Source organism: Camelina sativa, chromosome 11 (assembly GCF_000633955.1).
Source record: "Camelina sativa cultivar DH55 chromosome 11, Cs, whole genome shotgun sequence".
Classification (NCBI taxonomy): Eukaryota; Viridiplantae; Streptophyta; class Magnoliopsida; order Brassicales; family Brassicaceae; genus Camelina; species Camelina sativa.
This window is the reverse complement of record NC_025695.1, coordinates 34,643,214-34,656,124: the sequence shown is the minus strand read 5'-3', so window position 1 is coordinate 34,656,124 and position 12,911 is coordinate 34,643,214. Positions and strand designations below refer to the sequence as shown.

General features: G+C 39.0%; 4 protein-coding genes across 4 annotated transcripts; 1 reads left to right on the top strand and 3 right to left on the bottom strand.

The window, feature by feature from the left end:
* LOC104725146 lies at nt 1–3,217 on the top strand (the record flags this gene model as incomplete). The annotated part of the gene is made up of 8 exons (XM_019232033.1): nt 1–549; nt 699–1,372; nt 1,472–1,658; nt 1,742–1,945; nt 2,055–2,228; nt 2,315–2,512; nt 2,591–2,704; nt 2,788–3,217. Coding segments are annotated over 8 exons (2,427 nt in total), but the record flags the coding sequence as incomplete, so codon positions are not given.
* LOC104725145 lies at nt 3,297–5,107 on the bottom strand. The gene is made up of 3 exons (XM_010443750.2): nt 4,446–5,107; nt 3,618–4,376; nt 3,297–3,542 (listed from the first exon to the last, which is right to left on the bottom strand). Exons 1-3 carry the CDS (start codon nt 5,076–5,078, stop codon nt 3,414–3,416), a joined length of 1,521 nt encoding a protein of 506 aa, XP_010442052.1. The 5' UTR covers nt 5,079–5,107; the 3' UTR covers nt 3,297–3,413.
* On the bottom strand, nt 5,626–6,919 carry LOC104725144 (nuclear transcription factor Y subunit gamma-like). The gene is made up of 2 exons (XM_010443749.2): nt 6,432–6,919; nt 5,626–5,905 (listed from the first exon to the last, which is right to left on the bottom strand). Exon 1 carries the CDS (start codon nt 6,847–6,849, stop codon nt 6,448–6,450), a length of 402 nt encoding a protein of 133 aa, XP_010442051.1. The 5' UTR covers nt 6,850–6,919; the 3' UTR covers nt 5,626–5,905; nt 6,432–6,447.
* Nucleotides 8,304–9,066, bottom strand: LOC104725143. The gene has a single exon (XM_010443748.2). It carries the CDS (start codon nt 8,891–8,893, stop codon nt 8,591–8,593), a length of 303 nt encoding a protein of 100 aa, XP_010442050.1. The 5' UTR covers nt 8,894–9,066; the 3' UTR covers nt 8,304–8,590.

The following is a 12,911-nucleotide window of genomic DNA, read 5'->3' as shown; positions in this document are numbered from 1 at the left end:
GTCCCTGCACAATGCGTCCTTCTCAAATGGGAAAATGGCGAAAACAACTCAGGCTCTTTCATCGCTGTCGTGGGCAAAGACACGATCATGTTCAACGAGTCCTTTAGGCTAACCTTAACGTTAGAACCCAAATTTGGAACCGACAACAAGTTCCACAAGAATCTTCTTGAACTCCATGTCTACGACGCGAAAAAGAAAGACAAGGGCGTCAAGAACAAGCTTCTTGGCACGGCCTCGGTCAACCTCGCTGATTTCGGCGTGTTGACCAACTCGGTCCCCGTCGGAGCTCCGTTTACTTTCAAGAAAAGCTCAAGGAATGATGCTAGCTCCGAGATTTACCTAACTGTTGAGCCGGCTGGAGAGGAGGATTACGATGAAGGAAATCGGAGTAGCTGTTCGTCGCAGCCGAAGATGAGCTTCTCGAGAAGATCCGGAGAAGGTAGTGAGTTTAGTTTGGCGTCGTTGACGGACGACGATGATGATGCTTCGTCAGTGTCTTCTTCAACACGGCGAGTTTCTTTCTCAGCTATGTGTGATGCTAATTCCACGGTACGCATTTTCATATTGACGTAACACATTTCATTTTATTTTATCTATTTTGACTCTTTTGATTATTCGAATTGGATCTAAGGTACGCACGTGTATGTTGTTGGCATGTGGTAAGACTTACATATTTTGACACGTTGAATCTAAAGCAGAACACAGAGGCGGTAATGAACGGAGATGAGAAGAAAGGCTGGAAACATGTAACGCTAAAGCACAGCAACAATGAAGCAGCACTCGTCTCCGAGATTGAGAATCTACTGAGAGAAGAAGAGAGAAAGAGACAGAGCAATCAAGTGGTCGTTGAGATTGATCAAAAACAAAAGGATGATACAAATGCCTTTCACCTCAAGAAACAGTTCTCTGAGATCAAATCTGGTCCTTTGGCGTTACCTCCCGATGCAGCGCGAAAACAGATGAAACTTCGGACAAATACTCTTGCCTTAGGAAGAAAGACTCTAGGAATGGAAGGTATTCCAAGACTTAAACAGCTTAAGTCTATTCAGTTGCATTTTGACGGAACCAAAGATGAAAGTCACAAAAAGGCGAGTGGAGTGAGCAACAAGGTAGGTTTAACTTCGCAGGAGCCTAGAACAGAGACGCTTGAAGATGAGCTGAAGGAATCTGCAGCTCTTGAAGCAGCTGTTTACTCTGTGGTCGCTGAGCACAGTAGCTCCATGAGTAAAGTTCATGCTCCAGCTCGTCGTCTTGCTAGGTTTTATCTTCATGCTTGCAGAGGAACAGATCATTCTAAGAGAGCCAGTGCAGCTAGAGCCGCGGTTTCTGGAATGATATTGGTTTCTAAAGCATGTGGAAATGATGTTCCAAGGTATTATTAAACCATATCAACATATATGGTGGGCAATGCATTTGGTTTTGTTCAGTACGGTTCTTCTAATGTTGTTTGTTTCTATAAATATATCCACAGGTTAACATTTTGGCTATCAAACTCGATTGTGCTTAGAGCAATGTTAAGCCGTGGTATGGAGAAAATGAAGATTGTCCCTGAAAAATCCAGTTCAGATGAATGGGAAGATCCTCGAGCATTTCTAGCGGCTTTGGAGAAGTTCGAGTCTTGGATATTTTCCAGAGTTGTTAAGTCAGTTTGGTGGCAGGTAATCAAAAAGAACAATTTTTCCATATAGGTACGTAAAAGCTTTTTCATCTAACACTATATGTGAAATGAATCACATTGCAGAGTATGACACCACATATGCAATCTGCAGCGGTTAAAGGATCTATCTCGAGGAAAGTTTCGGGTAAAAGACGGTTAGGTCATAGGAACCAGGGACTCTATGCTATAGAGCTATGGAAGAATGCCTTTAGAGCTGCCTGTGAAAGACTTTGTCCACTAAGAGGTTCAAGACAAGAGTGTGGTTGTCTACCTATGCTTGCTAAACTGGTAAAAGATAGTTAACTTTAAGTTCCTGAAAGACACTTAGGACAGCCATAATCAGAACTGCATGGTGATATATCTTGTTATACCTACTCAATATTCTATTTCATTTCAGGTGATGGAACAGTTAATCAGTAGACTTGATGTAGCAATGTTCAATGCGATACTCCGTGAGTCAGCGGCTGAAATGCCGACAGATCCTGTCTCTGATCCAATCAGTGACATAAATGTTCTTCCAATTCCAGCAGGAAAAGCAAGTTTTGGAGCAGGCGCACAGCTAAAAAACGCGGTACTTAAGCTCACATGAACAAAGTGTTGTCACCCAACAATAACATTCCTTTTGGTATGTAATAGTAGTATTATTGCCTTTTGTAGATTGGAACTTGGTCCAGATGGCTTGAGGATCAATTTGAACCAAGGGAGGACAAATCTGGTAGGAACAAAGATGAAGATAGCAATAATAATGAGAAGCCAGAAAGTGAAAATTTCAGACTGTTCCATTTACTCAACTCGTTAGGCGATTTAATGATGCTGCCATTCAAAATGCTTGCAGACAAATCCACAAGAAAAGAGGTAATTTAACCTTAAGAGTAACTCATTCTTCTTGTTCCAAAAGAACTTGTCTTTACTTCCTCTTGTTCCTGTCTGAAGGTTTGTCCAACACTTGGTCCACCAATTATAAAGAGAGTTCTTCGAAACTTTGTCCCAGATGAGTTTAACCCGCACAGAATTCCAAGAAGACTATTCGATGTTCTGAATTCCGAGGTTAGTATTAGTAAACCGTCTTCACATTTTGGCCACAATAATCATCGTGTGTGTTCTTCTTGACCCTTTTGTCTTCCACTCAGGCTTCAACAGAAGAAGACAATGGATGCATCACAATCTTCCCTTGCGCTGCATCCCCCACGGTCTACTTAATGCCGTCTACAGATTCCATAAAACGCTTCATAGGAGAGTTGAACAATCCGTCTTTATCTGAATCCGGATCATCGGTATTCAAGAAACAATACACAAGTGACGATGAGCTTGATGACTTGGATACATCTATTAACTCTATATTATCTGCTCCTGGAACAACCAATTCGTCAGAGTGGATGCCGAAAGGATATGGACGCAGAAAGACTGTAAGATATCAGCTCCTTAGAGAAATATGGAAGGAAGATGGATTACAATGACTCTTCTCCTTTTTGTCTCTCCTAAGTCCTATGTTTGATGAAAACATTTTCAACGTTTCTTGGTTATATTATATGTATGAAGGATACTTATGGCCATAGAAACAAATCGGTTTATAAGATAAATTTAAACTTGCTTATCCTAAAGTTCAATGTCTCACGAATAAAGAGCAAATGAGAAGTAGCTAAAAACAAAGATTGAACAAAGTAGATGTCCAAGAAACTAATGAAAAACTGAGCTATCAAAATATTTACTAGCAATCAAATTTAGCAAAAACTCAGGTGTGGGTTGAAGATACTCCTTAAGTCTCAATCTTTGGCTTTTTGAAAAGTCGGCTTTGAGGTACACTTGTTGAAGCTGGTTCCATGGCTAGAAGACTAGTGCTCAAGGCAGAAAATGTCACTAATGAAGCTTCTAATAACCTAATGGCCTGCAGCATGCATCAAAATGTTAATAGGCAATGATATAGGTCGAAACCAAAGAAGGAATGTTATCAAGCATTTACCTCTTCTTTTCTAATGATGATAACTTGAACCTCAACAGCGTCTAATCGGATCTGTTTTTCTTTTAGCAATTCAATGGTTGAGGTTGAATTCGAAGGTGTGATGATCAAATCATCAGTTACCATAAACTTTTTCCCTCTCTTCATAAATCCACCACTAGGTGTTGTTGACTCATCAGTAGTGTTACTATCACCTTCACATTTTGGATCCATCGAAATCACGGGCACGAGTTTATCCCACTCGTAAACAACTGGCTTATCAGAGTTTTCAGACAGACTGTACTCTCTAAAATGATCCACAGAGAAGGAAACATAACTGTAGTAAGTTGGTGGCTTATGTGTAGTGACAACATCGAGCAGCTGCTTCTGACACTTGTAGTAATGAGGAAGTACACATTTAGCTTCTCTTCCTGAATCAACAACACTCAACTCCTTAAAGCTTCTGCACAAGTTTCCAATGCATCCAAGAATGGTTCCATTGCTGGCTATTCCCCATACAGATTCGAGAGGTATAGCAAGAAAGGTGAAGAGAAGATCAACAAAGTCGTCTCCACATTCAACAAACAAAATGTTCCCTTCCTTCTTCCTAACATATGCATTTAATGTAACAATTTTATCAGCTTTTGATTCCTCTCTATCTTCACGGAAGGCAGGACTCAGCATTTTATGAATCCTCTTCATACCATATGAGCTTTTCTTATTCAGAAATGTATCGGTCAGTGGCGTATCCGATGTGAATAAGCACTCCAGCAAAGTAGCTACCTATGAAAATTAAGAGGAACTAGCATAACAACATGAAGGTAAAAAAGTCTAGTTGAATAAAAGGATTACCTCTTGGAAATTGAAGTCGTGAATCCTCTCAACCAACTTATTGCAATCTGTGTAGCCAATATCTTTAAGAACAGTAAGTGTTAACCCAACAGAGGTAACTTCCACTTTCAAATCATCAGTGATTATGAATGAAGCATGGCCATCACTATTTCCTACACCAGCTCCACTTCCATCTCCTTGAAACTGTAACACTTCATCCATCAAATTCCCACAGCTACATCTCGAGGTATTAAAATTGCTATACCTCTTACCACATTGCCCGCTTCGCACAAACATAGGGCACATGAAACACTTTATAGGCTCAGAATCATCTATCATCATCTTAAGATTTTGACATTTCTCATGATTCAAACTTCCAGGATACAAAAGCATTTGCTTACAAGCTTCTGTCCTGAAATGCTTAATGGACATACTCACAACACTTGCATAGATATTGTTGAAACAGCCTATTCCTGGTGATTGTGACTTCTGATGCATCTCTATCAATCTAACAATCGTTCCCATTGGCAATGTCAAAAAGCTAAAGAGTATATCGACAAAATCTTTACCCGCCTCAACGAATACAATCTTGTTTTTCTCTTCATCTATGAGTAGCTCCAAGTTAATCACCGGATTCTCCAAAGTATCTGACATGTCTTAATACAAAATCTGCATTGATACAATGAAAAATAAACAAGTCACGTTAGTACACAGCCATGTTTGAGAAAATATCTGCAGAAGTAAAAAAAAGGTAACACTTGAACAAAGTGGATTCTGTTCGCAATGAAACCACAGAAGAATATAGACTAACAAAAACAGAAGAAAATGCTACTAAAGACTTTTACCTTGAAAGTGAATCAGGCAATCAATCTCTTGAAAGGACTTGGGGTTTATATAAAAGTGGAGGAAGAGGAAGAGTTTAGAGAAGTCGTGGTTAAAGGCATAATTAAAGTTTTTGGGAATAGAAGGGGGAACGAGTAATGAAGTAGTAATTCCAAAAGGTTTAAAAGAAGTTTAACTATAACCGTTCAAGTTCAAAGTATAAAAAGAGGATGTTTTAGTAGATTCCGTGGATTTGATATGTTGATATAATCACTTTTACTTTCCAGAATTCGACGTAATGACTTTACTATACAAAACATTAATTACAAAATATTTCAACAAAGAAGTACTCATTCAGCTTAGTTTCGTGCAATCACCTCTCTAGATCCCACATCCACACAAGCTTATATTGGATCCCACATACACTACATTATCTGTGTTGGCAAAGCCAAAACTGTGAAGTCTTTACCTAATATATCAGATTTCACCCTGTCTAGTTGTTTTCAAAACTAAACACAACACAAGAAACACCTAATTCAGTCTCAGCAAAGCTATTTCAGCTTATCCAGCATCAGAGGCTCAGAGGAAAAGATAGTTCTCCCTGAGAGTTGATGAATATAAGAAGCTCCTTGCATCTTTATGCTCTAGTTTCTCTTCTTCTACATGATTAATGATCAATAGAGCATGGTCAGTGCTTCTATGCACATGAAGTTTGAGACAGAGAGCAGACTGTTTTTAGACAGAGTTGGCAGCAAAAACGAACGTGGAGTAATTATCCACAAATGCGAGCATGGATAATGATCTTGAGAAATAGCACATTGCTCTGTTAAAGTTTCTAGCTTTACCCATCAGACTGGTCGAATCAAAGACTAGAGAAAGTTGAAACATACATTTGTCGCAAAAGCTTTCATATTGCTTCAAGAACATACAGCATAAGACTAACCGATGGAGACACAATCCAAGAAACCGCAGAAAGAACACTTTGTTGCAGAACATTGAACAGTGCTAGAAACTCTCAAGTAGTATACATATTAGAATAGCTAGAAGAACAATACACAACCCAAATAATTCTCTCTTTCCCTCTCTACACACCAAAGCTAGAGCAATGCAGAGATTTTAACTACCAATTTAACAAAGAAAAGACTGATTTGAGCAAAGAGTAAAGTTTTCAATTCAAAATCTTACAAAAGTGATAAAATTTCTAGGCTGAATCAGCAACCTTGGCCTTCCCTTTACTGAAAAAGTCATCAATACGACGAGTCCCAACAGGCGGCGGCGGAGGAGCTTTCTTGTCGGAAGCAGTTTTGGTATGTCGAACAGGCTGAGACGGTAAAGGAAGCGAATCGAGTAAGAAATCGGAAGTAGGTTGGTGTCGTTTCACGGCGGTTCTCAAATGATCGAGACTAACAGTCTTACGCTTCTTCTCCACCGCTACGACAGCTGATTTCTCGGCGAGGAAGTGGAGGAAGAGCTCGGTTGAGTAGGTGATTAGGTGAAGAGCTTCTGAGTTGATTTTGTTGATGTCTTTGTCGAGTTTCATTATCTTTTTCACTCTTCCGATTGGAAACTCCGGTCGGATTGGTGATTCTTGGTCTTCCGCCATGGATTTTGATTTTTGGTTTTGTGGTAGAGATCTCTCTCTCTCTCTCTCTCTCTCTCTCGTAAAGGGGAGTATTTTACATTTTTAGGGTTATTTTTTTGGGGTTTAATTACGCGCTCTGTCACCGCGGGAAAGTGAAAATGTGAGAGCTAAGAGAAACGTGCACGGTTTTGATTGATAACCGGGACTTTGGTTCTTCGGTTCCATTTAGTTTTGGTTAATTTTTTGATTTTGAAAATATTGTCAAACTAACCGAAATAAAATTTGACTCTCAGTTAATTTCAGTGACTCTCAGTTAATTTAAAATTTTAGGTTTTAGGTTAAATTTGGATAATTTTATTGATGAAAAACTGGTATAACTTGGATATTGAAAATAAATATTATATTGGTTTGCCGAGAATCAAACCAAACCGCAATTCTCGATTAATCGAAGTAAATTTCAAATTTTGTGGATTAGTTAAGAACCTTTAACCGAAACCGAATAGACAAAATCTCGGTTCGGTTGGTTTGGTTACTTGGGTTCTAGCAATAACAAAAACTCAAAAACGATATTAGAAAATGTTTTCGAAAGAGTTACTCTTAACATTTTCATATCATTTCTTTTGTCGCTAAATTGTACCATTTTCCTCAGGTCACATTATTACTTTTCTGGTTCATTAATTTGAAATTGTTTAACCGATCTTTTCCCTTAGTCACACTGGCCATCAGCTGGACTCTCGAGGTAGTCAATGTGCAAATAACAATGTATGACAAACAATCCAAATTCTACAAAAGTAAATAGTGGTTATTATAACAGTAATGCTCGAAAGCTACAAGTTTGTACAATCTCCAAGCTAACCAAACTGAACACAATCCATCCAATTAAGCACACCTATGCCAGATTCTTACCATTTTCAAAAGTCGGCCTGAAGGGATTTAAGGAGTGGCATATCGAACTCAAATCACCCTCATATAACAGATGAGCTTTAGAGATAAGTGTGGTTAATGATTTGATATTATACTTCTATGTGGCTGTAGGAAGCCTAAAATAATCTTGAAAGACACCATCTACTGCAATCGTAGCTCTTTAGTTAACTCTGTCTCATTTCATTGCTCTGTTTGTGTGTTATAGATGACTTTATACAAAAACTATATCGTTTTCGCTTTTCCGAATCATCAAATTGTAAAACGGACTAACTGAAGCTGTTTCAACAATGTCTTTTTGAATCAGTTTGCAACCGTAACAACAGCCATATTTAATCCGTTTTCTCTTTTTATCTTTGAAGCTTTTTAGAAACAGAACCAATGTCCAATTTTAAAATCAGAACCAAAACAGACCAGACTGGCCACAAGAACCATCACATGATTCACATCACCACCCTCTTACAACTTTTTGAGGTTCTTGTATAAATGTACTCTCATACCATTTTGCAACAAATTGAGTAACAGATTAAGTAACTAGAGATGAACCCAACACATCAAACAAAGTCCATGTTACTGAATCATCATCCATAACAATACCCTAAACTATTACACAAAAAGAAGCTAACTTTATGAATCTTTGGATTCTAAAGATTTAAGCCACCATAGATGACAATTTGACTATGAACAGTACCAACCCAACACAAAGAAAAAGAAGCAATCATAAAAGCTATGAATCTGTTCTCACCTATGTGTATATATATAATCAACTTACAAGACAGAGGAGTAATCGAGTTCAAGAGAGAAGAATCATTTACAAAGTATACAAATTTTTGTTTGACAATCAATAAGGACGGTTCGGTGGTGGCTGAACCGTAAGCTGAGCCGGTAAAGGTCTACCTGTTCCAGAACCACCACAATTGCTACAAGCCGCACGACCCGAACCAGAACACCTACGACATCCAACGTCACCATCAGACCATCGAGAACAGAAACAAGCGACTCGTCCTGTACCGTTACAAGTCGGGCAACGAGGGAACTGACCACCACCAGCCATAGGCTTTTGGTCCATGACCGATTTGATAAAGACCGCACCGGCTAAAACGCTGATACCTGTGGCTAACTGGGTTATGACGATCGGACTCATTGTGGGTTTCAAGAGAGAGAGAGAGAGGTTTGGTTGCCAATTTTGGGGATAACGCAAAAGCAAGAACCGTGAAGAAATTGAAGAAGAAGAGAGAGATGTCAAAGTAAAGATTTTTTATTTTGTGTGTTCGTTCAGACAAAAGTGTGGTCTTCCCTTATTTTAATTTGATACGGTTCGGTTTATTTTCTGAAGTAAATACAATTTTGAGGATAAGGGAATGGTTGAGAAAGTACACACGTGGGCTAGTGAGGGTTAAGTTGTTGTGTGAGGAGATGAATGAGCCAGCCGTGGGGTGGTGGGATAGTCCAGTTTTGGATTTGGGTTTTTCCATTGGGCCGACGAGGGTAAATATCTTGTACAACAAAAATCTCGGTTCGATTTGGTTTCTATTCCGGTCTTAGTTCAAATGATTATAAGGAAATGACTTGTCTTGCAATGAGAATTGAAACTCATCATATTACACTAATCTTATAGGAATGCAATTTTTTTTTTTTTTTTTTTTTTTTTTTTTTNTTTTTTTTTTTGTGTGTGAGGTTCTTTCTAGTGCAACTAACATTGTACCACACCTTGCAAGGGATACAATACAATTGCAATTAGCTACCTTCATTTTTGTTTTGGTTAATTTTCTTTCTTTCACGTTTTTGTTGTGGGCGCTGCACTCTCCTCCACTAACAAGCCACGCGTAGAATGCAGCCTTACATGTGGCCTATACATGATGGAAGAAGAAACAATTCTCTTAACCACACGTCTTTATCCTTACTACCATTATTGGGTTTTCACATTGGGTATTTGGTATGGCCTATTCATGAAGGTTCTCAGCTATTGCCGCATCGTTCTGAAATATTTAAAAAATTTATTTTAAAAGTTAAATTAATCTTCTGTTAAAAATGTGATTAAACTAATTACGACAGATGTGCTGTCGTCTTTTCTTTAGCCAAGACATACGGCGTACCTTTTTTTTTATTATCCCTTTGAAATAATTTCATCGTTATATCCAAAAAGATTAGGTGACCAAAACTTTCGTTAATTGATAGGTCCGGTTGATGTGTTACTGTGTGTGTTATTCAAGTTACATAGTTTGAAACTTGTTGAATGTAATACCGCCAAGCCCATGTGTTTCATGTCCATTGTCTCTCTCTCTCTTCTCCTCTCTTTATGACTTTGATGATCATCGTCTCTGTATCTTCGACTCTCCTCACGCCTATCTCTATCTCTCATCTCTTCACGGCGTCTTCTTCTTCATCTTCCCTACTGTCTCTTTCTTCTCTCTCTGTGTGTTTCCTCTCCTTTTCTCTTACCTCTTCCTGGCCATGCTGTCTTCTACCATCCATCAACTTCATTTCTGTGGCGTCTTTTGCCTTCCGCATTACCATGAGCACTTTTCTTATGAATCTTCTCCCTCTCATCCCTCTCATGACTATTATGCTCTCTCTTGGGCATTTCAGGTACATCACCCTCAAATACCATATCATAGCCTTCACCTCCTCCGTGCTGTTTGTTTTGATCTTTTACGAATGTACTTTGAAGACTGATTACCACCCACACAGTCCTTAGCAACATGATCCGTCGAGCCGCATTTAAAACATCCATTCCTTAATTTATGTTTGCCAAGTATCCTACAGGAATGAAGAAAAAAAACTACCTTTACCCTTTTGGGAGTCTTTCTGCAGTCTTTCTGCCGGAACTGTGACCAAAGTTTGGACACACTCTGACTGAAATCCACATGTATTCGTCTACCATCGATCAGAGCATTGTCCATCCGAAAATCAACAAGTTGGTTGTTTCACAACTTCTTCTATACAAATTTGTCAGCCAGTTGACGTTTACCTTAAAATACGCCTGTTCGCATGCCTCCTTGTTTTCAAACTCTAGAACAGAGACAAAACTTTCAGTTAGCACAAAAATTATACAGAAGAATCAAGAATTTCGGAACATAACTCACCTATAAAAGAATAGCACACACTGTCACCTGTCTTGAAATCCCGGATTACATCAGCCCTGCCATTTTTAAGACATGAATATCAATACAATATCAGCAAATAAGTTCACATGAGGACATATTGATGAACAGCACACGGATAATTATACTGGAATATATATACATAAGACCATAAACGTTTAGTAATTCAATGAAAATGATTGAGCTAGCCTGGGAAGCATTGAGATTTTTCTCCACCAGTGGCCATTGCAACAGTGCCGGTCTTTTGAATGTTTTAAATAAAGATGAATCTCATCGCCAAAAAAAACGAGCCTGCTCACGATAAAGAAATCTATAAATCCAACATAGCAAGCACAAGATGGTTAAGAAAAGTCCAAAACATTCACTGGAGAAACACACAAACAAGGAGGGTGGGAAAGCAACACAGAAGGCAAAACTGATTAAATGATTCTCAAAAGGCAAAACTGAATGATCAAAATATACAAAGTCCACAGATATTTATGAAAAAAGGTAAAGTAAGAGCATCTTACTTACTTGTAGATTGATTCCCCACCAGCCCCTGTGCCAGTTGGATCACCCGTCTGTGCTGTGAAATCCTTTTGCACCCCATTGTAGTATTTGATCCTAAAACCAAATAAAGAAAGTTAAAACCCTGTGGAGACATAGTGAGTACCATAAGTAGAAATGCAAAAGAGACACTTACTTGCAAAGGTCAATTACTATATCCCCAAGGCTCGTCATAATAAGAACTGACATGTTTACTTCTTGCAGAACCCTGAAACCAAAAAAATTGAGCAGAAGTAGGCTACTTAAACTAAACTGAAATCTTATAATACCAAATAGACTCTACCTTGGGAAAATTCAGCTTTTACAAAGAGAAAGAAAACATAAAAACAGAAAAAATTATGTTGAATTGCTCTATTCCAAGTTTTACAACATTCAATCCTGGTTGCAACAAAATATCTCTGAATCAATCTCAATGAAAAAATACAATCTCTCACGTTGTTATCTCTTGTTGGTGCGGGATTTAGCACCCACGACATACCGATCTAAACCGAAGGTAAACCGAGTTACTCTGCACATCAACTAAACCGAAGAGCCCCGTCTTTTGGAACAGCTAAACGGGCCTATAAGCAAGAAGCCCAACGAAGTCACTCAACCGCCTCAATGAGCCCGACTACCTAGATCGCCCGGCGGCCATATAAATAAGGGACATCCCCTTACCCAAAAGGTCTACGTTTGTTCTCTCTACCACCAAAACTAAAAAAAAAACCAGAAGATCAAGTTCAACTATCCGAACCGTCACTTGCAAGGCAAATTCCCGGCAGCTCCCGATGAATCGGAAGAAGAGTAGCCTATCTACGAATTTCTCCGAACAGTAGCTTTCCGTGGAACCCAATTTCGTTTCAATCCGAGCTCTCTTCTGAGAGGTATCACAGTTTCTCTGCAACATACTCTATCCTTCAAATAAAGATCCGTTTGTTTTCGACCAGCCAGCCTCGGGATCGATTTCCCGGATGAGTACAACGAATCAGATCATGCATAACCAATCTATGGATTGACCTGAAAATAAGCTCTCCATAGAACTCAATTTCGTTTCAATCGCAGTTTTCTTCAGAGAGATATCGCCTTCTCACTGCAACATATTCTATCTGTCGAAATTAATATAGATCTGTCGGATCCCCACCAGTCAACCTCGGGGACGATTTACCAGCCGACTCCGCCGAAATAGGTTATGCATAACCTACCTATGGATTCACCAGAAAATAAGCTTTCCATAGAATCTGGTTTCATGTCGATCTGACTTGTCTACAGAGAGATATGACTGTTTCTCTGCAGCATACACAATCTGTTAAAACGCAGATCTGTCTTTAACGCACCAGTCAGCTTCGGGATCAATTTCCCGACAAAGTACTATGACCCAGATTACACATAACCTATCCACGGGTAGCCCTTAGAGTCAAATTTCCGGAGAAGGCGATCTCAATTCAATCCGAATTATCTACCAAAAGTTATCACCGTGGATAACCTATATTAATTTTAATCCGATCTCAATTCATAACACATCCTGTTCGTTCG